The sequence below is a fragment of the Triticum aestivum genome, chromosome 6A, assembly GCF_018294505.1.
Source record: "Triticum aestivum cultivar Chinese Spring chromosome 6A, IWGSC CS RefSeq v2.1, whole genome shotgun sequence".
In the NCBI taxonomy this organism is placed as follows: domain Eukaryota; kingdom Viridiplantae; phylum Streptophyta; class Magnoliopsida; order Poales; family Poaceae; genus Triticum; species Triticum aestivum.
In genome coordinates, this window is record NC_057809.1 from 555,101,168 (window position 1) to 555,108,612 (window position 7,445).

The 7,445-nt window shown below is 52.0% G+C and overlaps 1 protein-coding gene across 1 annotated transcript; it reads left to right on the forward strand.

Annotated features, from left to right (window-relative positions):
- Positions 1 to 2,193: 2,193 nt before the first annotated feature.
- Positions 2,194 to 2,904, forward strand: LOC123131007 (uncharacterized). Its single transcript, XM_044550784.1, has one exon. The coding sequence runs from the start codon at positions 2,248 to 2,250 to the stop codon at positions 2,746 to 2,748; it is 501 nt and encodes a 166-aa protein (XP_044406719.1). The 5' UTR covers positions 2,194 to 2,247; the 3' UTR covers positions 2,749 to 2,904.
- Positions 2,905 to 7,445: the final 4,541 nt, after the last annotated feature.

The following is a 7,445-nucleotide window of genomic DNA, read 5'->3' on the forward strand; positions in this document are numbered from 1 at the left end:
TGTGCGGTCCGTGGCACGTACTCTGCTGACAGAGACCAATTCCACAGGAAACATCATATGACTTGATCAGGTCGAATTTAAACATTTGCCGCCGCTCGCTGTCTCCGACGCCCTGTAATATAAAAGCGAACCAACCTATGATTGGATGGTTAGAGGGATTATGGTATCCCCAACCCATCAAGGTTCAAATCCTGATGCTCGCATTTATTCCTGGATTTATTTTAGAATTTCCGGCGATACGCATTCAGTTGGAGGAGACGTTCTCGTCGACGACGAGACGCCTACTATGACTTCGTAAATCTCAAGATGATATGCCGGCTCAGTCTTTCGGAGATGCTCATAAGGATAGGGTGTGCGTGTGTGCATTCATAAAGGTAAGTGTATGCGCGTGTATACGAGCGCTTGTGTCTGTACTGATGTTTTAAAAAAAGCAAAAGCGAGGTAAAATGTAATGTACTACTACAATGATAGGCGAGGCGGCGGTGGCAGGGAGGTCTAGATCGAGGGGGGCCGCTATGGAGGTGCTAGAAGGTTGTTGTGGGACGGCGAAGGAGGTGTGTGCTCGAGTGGTGGCCTTAGTCGGCGGGTGCACGACAGCGGCATTGGTGAAGCCCGCGGTGGCCAGAGGATCCAGCGCGGAGAGGTTCATTAATGGTCTGGCCTATGCACGGTTCTAGATGACGGCAAGCTTGAGATCATATCCCTACAGCGACATGCGTGACTTTTTTCAGATTTTCTTAAGGAACTCTTCGTCTTTGGTGCGAGGCGATGAAGCGACAATGTTGCCACAATGCAACCTTTTAAATACCGGATAACTGGCATGTTGCGAATCCGGGTCTGCATAGAAATGCGGAATCTTGGTAGCGAACAGGGTAGGAATAATGTTCTTCCCGCCATATCCCCGTTCCGCTGATGTGTTTTTCGCTGGCAGAAGGCATGGGAAGATGTGTCTTTGGCGGGTCTTTCGGGATTCGGTCGGATTAGGTTTCTGGTGGATCTGCCTGGACTCGGGCGGCTTTTGTGGTCTTCGCGATCTTTGGGGTTTCTACATGCTCTTATCGAGGCTTTTCTTCTTCTTTGAGGAGATGGTTTACTTGGCAGATTGTTGCCACCAGCGTCTACTAGTCTGCATTTGACAACCTATCGGCTGTTGCTTCTACAAGCTCTTCGGTTTAAAAATATTTGCTCCCCCGAGGCGAAGGCCCAGATGCACCATCGAGCTATGCTGATGACATACTGTCAATGGATGCAAACGTAAGAAGAGTTCGGCACCCTCAAGATTTTAAATGTATTTTTATTCTTTCTTTTTTTTTCTTATGTAAGGGTATGTTTATAAGGACATGTGATGTATAATACATGGTCTTACGCGTTTCCGCAAAGAAAAAACTGTAGTGCTAGTATTTTTCAAGGCTTGAAACTATAAATTACTCCCTGTGTAAATTAATATAAAAATGTTTAGATCACTATTTTCATGATCTAAATGCTTTTATATTAGTTTACAGATGGAGTAATAAACAACACAGCTCAATCCATCGACATCGAAGTCCGTTCCATATGTTCCTAGCTACTGTGCGTCTCTATCTTTTTTTTGAACCGGGCGAACTGTGCGTCTCTATCGCCGGCGGTTTCTTCGGGTTGCTGCTGGCAGGTGCAGTGCAAGTGCAACAGCGCACGAACACACTCAACCATCGACATCATGGTTTTGCGGTGCACAAATATTCTTAGTTCCGCCACTGACGAAACACCCAAATAATTTCAACGAAAGCAGCCCAGCAACAGGGGAGAAGAATGGAGCGAAAATTCCCCGCGGTGAAACCCAAGGATACGAATGAATATCCCCCTCGTGCAGTCCCACATCCCGGGCCGGAAGCTTCCAAAAAGACTCATTTTTTACAACGAAGATAAAGGGACAATGCTCAAAATCAAAAGTAAAAAGGAACAGAAAACAAAGCCGTGCATGGCTGCCGCTGCCGGTGCGAGGAACAGCCCGGCCCTCCCTCGCGCACGCGCCGCCAGCCCGGACCCAGCCAAGCTCCGTCCGTCCGTACGCCATGGCCAGCCAGCCAGCCAGCCCATTCCCGTCCCGATCGCATCGCAACTCCACCACGGTTCCCGCGCAGCATCCACGAAACTCCCCGCGCGACCCACGTATATAGCCCTGCTCAGACCGCCACACGCCCAGACGCACAAGCAACGACGACAACTACTTCTCCACCTGAGCATCCTATTGGCGCGGCACAGAGGGTGATGGGCAAGAAGCTGAGCAAGGCCGACGGCGCGCGGTGCAGGCGGCACCGGCGGCAGGGGGAGCCGGGGGTGTGCCCGCTCTGCCTGCGGGAGCGCCTGTCCCGCCTCTCGCCCTCGGCGACGCTGCCGTCCGTCCTCGCGCGGGAGGCGGCCTCCTCCTGCTGCTCGGACTCGGACTCGGACTCGGAGGCGTCGTCCACGGAGGCGTCCACCGGCGCGTCGTCGGGGTCCGCGAGCCCCGGGTTCCACCGGGAGATCAAGCGCGCCGCGAGGCCGTCGCTGCTGATGCGCCACGAGCGGGTGGTGGCCGTGGACGGCGACGAGGTGGTGCTGGTGATGAGAAGGAGGAGGGAGAGGCCGGCGACAGGCTTCTGGGCGAAGCTGCTGCGCGCGGCGACCGGGGGCAAGAAGGCCGTCGATGGGTGCTCGCTCGTGCATTCCAGGACGACGAAGGCCGCCGACGCGAGCAGCGCCGATGCCACGAAGTGGATTATATTCTAAGTTGTTTCGTCAAATCTAGCTAGTTCTGTCTCTTGTGCGTGACCATTTCTTGGTTTTGGTTTCGGTCCTTTGACTCTGGACAGCGAACCTTTACAGTTGATTAGATCCATGATCTGTACATAATTCAAAAAATTAACATGACTTGTGTTAAGGTTTGATTTGGTGTATGACAAAGTTATTTTTCGATATTCTAGCTATACGATTACACAAATTCTAGACCCACCTCATGCACCGTATTCACACAAATAGACCTCAGCACGCAAGAGTTTAAGTCATGGTGCTTGTATTATTCTGAATTTATTTTAGGATTTCCGGCGATGCGCGCTCAGTGGAAGGAAACGTTCTCATCGACTACGAGGTGTTTGTGGTGACTGTTAGAATTGTGTTGAATATTATTGTATAAGGTAGGTTACAGTTGGACTTGGTTTTGGACTGTGTGTAGACAGGGTAGGAGTTGTGTCCTAGTAGGACACCTGTATCCTAGGCCTCTCATATATATCGGGGGTAGACACACGATGTAACCTATGCCAACATAATAGCACGGGCACGCGGGGGAGCCGGCGCCCGGGCGGCCGGGGTGCGGTATTGTAGCGGTGTCATGGGGAGGAGCGCCCGTAGTCAGGCCCCGGGGACGTAGCCATGATGGTGAACCTCGTTAACAAATCTCGGTGTCGTGCCTTGTGTGATTGCTTGGTCCTCGGTAGATCGACGGAGTGCCTCGAATTTATTTTAACAAGTGGTATCATGAGCTAGGTTATTTAGAGGTCAAGGTGTTGATCTAGAGGAGCTGCCGGTGACGATGGATTGGTGCGTCGTTGGAAATCAGAAGTTACGGGATCTCGGCGAAGCAAAGGATCGATGTCAGGCAGCGAGAAGCAGGTCAGATGCAGGAGGCGGCCGGCGGAATCGGATCAATCAGTGCGGCGCGCGTACCGTCGCGTGAGCGAGAGCCGGCTCCAAGGCGAGGCCCAAGCTGGCAAGGCCGGCTGGTGGGTTGAAGTAGGAAGAGCCGGCAGAGCTAGCGGCTAGGCCCAGGCGCTGGTAGGTTGGAGGCTTGTGGGTGTTCAAGCGTGTCACGTGTGCATGCGTAGCCAGCGCAAGGAAAGCTGAGCAGGTTGATGGGATGTTTGTCGTGCTGTGCCGGATCAGACAGAGATTTGTTTGGTGAAAAAAAAGGGCATGTGTGTAGAGGCAAGAATCAGATAAATCCAGCGAACAAAAATCACAAGACGGCTGATACATTGAAAGAGGCGTTTGGCTTAAGGCAATCTATCAAGAAGCATCGATGGTTGTACAAAAGGTGCAGCACCACGTGAGACGAAAGGAGATTTTCTTGGGTGGATTAGTACAGTACAGATGCTTGAATAAGTTGCAGAAGCAAGCCGGTTTACACGGAAGCCGATGATCAGGTGATATAGGATTTGCGGAGGATGATCTGAAAGCTTGGAGCATGTCATGCAAGGATCATGCATACACAGGGCGTCAAGCAAGGCACGGAGATGTGCAGGCGGACACGACGTTGGGTGGAGCATGATTGCAGTCGGTTAATTTCGACTGGGTCGGACTGGACTGTCTAAGGATCGACAGGGATGGCGGTCAATGCAGAAGACGGCGGTGATTTCAGCGACGACGACATAGGAGCGTGATGCTGATGGTGGCCGACTTCTAGGGCGTGGAAACACGTGGTGCAGGCTTGAGGGCTTGTGCGACTTCGACAGACTATTGCGTAGGGTTGACTCAAGACGGTGCACACGAGAGTTTGGAGTCGACAGGGCGTGGGAGGGTGGCACGTACAACCACCATGGAGTCATGTTGAAGGTGGAGCTGGAGTCTGACGGATGACTACACTCTGTGCTGATGGAGGGGCTACGGCGTAAGTTAACGGAGAGTCGAAGCCTATTTCAGCGGATAGCGAGAGACACGTGGATCGGATTGGGTACCAGTGGTTTGATGGAGGCGTGATACTCGGCATCGGTCGGTGATGATCGGTGGTTCTCTGCAGTAGGGGTTGAGTGGTGTGGGTTCGCGACCTTGGGAGACTCGACCAGGACAGCAGAGGCTCGACGCGGTGATAGCGGCGAGGCGTGCGGTAAGCACGGGATACGGCGACAGGCCAAGGCACTGGTGGTCAGACATGTGGTCAGACAAATTGTGCAGGGGTGTTGAAGCAGTGTTGACGAGTACCGGATTCAAGTTGGTGACTGGGTCTATCGGTGTCGGAAGATGGACAGAAGTTGACCATGAAGAATCTGAGAAAGTGGCGGAGAGTTTAAAATTGTCAAAAGCTGAGAGAGTACATGGCCATATATTCTGTTGTGTTCAGTGCACATGGCAAAGTGCGGATGACAAGGCAGAAGGAGGCGGAGTGTTATAGCTATGGGACATGTCAGAGACTATCCGGGAAAAAAAGGGTGAGACAACTGCGAATTTGACTCGGGATGACTACAAGCAACAGTGAGATTCCTTCAAGTTTCAGACAAGTGGTCAAGAAAGGAGGGCTGATGTTGAGTTCAGGTAGCTCTTACGTGTGACATCCAATATGTGAGTTGTTCACTTTCACGCAGGTCAGTGATCAGTGTGTGATGCCGTGGATGAATACTCCGGAAGTTGGAAGCACAAGGTAGAGTAATGAGAAACTTAATTTTGCTCGAGTGTTGACTGTGAAGAAGACGAGAAAGGACTACAGTTACAGGTGGAGTCACATGGAGTCTGGGAGTAGCAGCGGTGCTCATGGCGTATCTCAAGTCCAATGTACACGGAGGTTCGACGCATAGATGAATCCAAGGTGGTGGAGAATATTCGCCAAGGTGAAGTTTGTTAGAATTGTGTCGAATATTATTGTACAAGGTAGGTTACAGTTGGACTTGGTTTTGGACTGTGTGTAGATAGGGTAGGAGTTGTGTCCTAGTAGGACACCTGTATCCTAGGCCTCTCATATATATCGGGGGTAGACACACGATGTAACCTATGCCAACATAATAGCACTGGCACGCGGGGGAGCCGGCGGCGTGTGCCGGCGCCCGGGCAGCCGGGGTGCGGTATTGTAGCGGTGTCATGGGGAGGAGCGCCCGTAGTCAGGCCCCGGGGACGTAGCCATGATGGTGAACCTCGTTAACAAATCTCGGTGTCGTGTCTTGTGTGATTGCTTGGTCCTCGGTAGATCGACGGAGTGCCTCGGATTTATTTTAACAGTGACTTCGCCAATCTTAAAATGACATGTCGGCTCAGTCTCTCAGAGATGCTCACAGAAATAGTATGTGTGTGTCATGTTTATAAGGATAAGTGTATGCATGTACATATGAGTGTATGCGTCATTGTGTTCTAAAAAAAATCACGTGGTAAGCAAAAAAGATCCCAATAGGAACATTTGTAGCCGCCCCCTCCCCTAATGTCGTCTGCCCAAACACTTTCGAACCAAAATTAGCCACCAAGCCGAATACCTAAAACACAACTTAAATATCCAAATTATCTGGCACCGCTAATGTGAGGCGGTCGGACACAGCCGCCACGTTATATCGACCGGTGTAACATCATCTTGGACCAAATCCTAAACACTCTTCCCGCCCATTCAGCTTTTACTTTCCTCTCCTCGTCTATTCCTTTCCCCGTCCGCTCCCCTTCCCTCGCGTCGTCCGTCATAACCATGGAAGGATCCGGCAGCGGCTCCTCGTCTAAAGCTGACCACATCGATTGGGACGCCCTCGTGACGGAGTCGGACGAGGAGCTTGCCATCCTTGTTTCCCTCCACCAGGCATAGATGGACAGGGGTGGCAGCTCAAGCTCCGCACCCGACCGCACCGGCCTGTCACGGTTCGTGCCCTCCCTGGTGAGGCAGCGGTGCGAGCAGTGGCACCCGTCACCTCCGGCCCCTACTCCTCTCGGGCAACGTTGGTTGCTCATGCCGGTACCATTGAGCCCACGGTCGCGGCTCATGGAGTCGGAGGTACGGAAAAATTGTCGGGAGAGACAGGCGGTCCGGGTCGGATCTTGCCTGTCGGACTGCAGGTCGTGCAGTTCCGCATCGTTGCCCTGCCCTCCGACTTGGTGGAGGAGCTCGTCCGTAATGCCATTCGCCGATCGTTGACCACGACCGAGACGGGCACCCGCCTCCGCAGCAGCAAAAATGCCAAGGCATTGCGGCTACGCATCGAGGAGTCCAAACGGCTTGCCCTCCTCATCCTCCAGCACCTCCAATGACGATGACACCCCTCCGGCCACTAATGCGTACTGCAAGGACTTTGGTGCCTACTTCCTTCGCTCGAGAGACGCCAACGGGGAGGGCCCGATGAGGAAGTGGTGAACTTTGATGCCTACTACCTATGCTTATTAGTCATGTTTGTCGTAGATCATAGCTAGTTGGTCCAACTATCTTTATATTGTGAACTTGTTTGCGTCCGGTTGTAGATGAACTTGCTACGTCTCATGCTATCGGACCCTATGATATGTGTTCAATTTAGCTATGTTATGTTGATTCACGATGCATGTGATTTTATGGATTTGGAGGTTTGAATGAAGGAGACGGTTGTGGACGTGAAAAAAATGAGGGGTGAGCGGGCGTTGTCGGACGTATAGGAGCGGGAGCTATGTCATATGTAAAATGTGTTGAACGAGAAATCATGCACTCCTCACAACTCCACAAACAAGAGGGTTGAGGAGAAAGTATCAGATAGAAATTGTTAAATGTAATCAAGAGACAA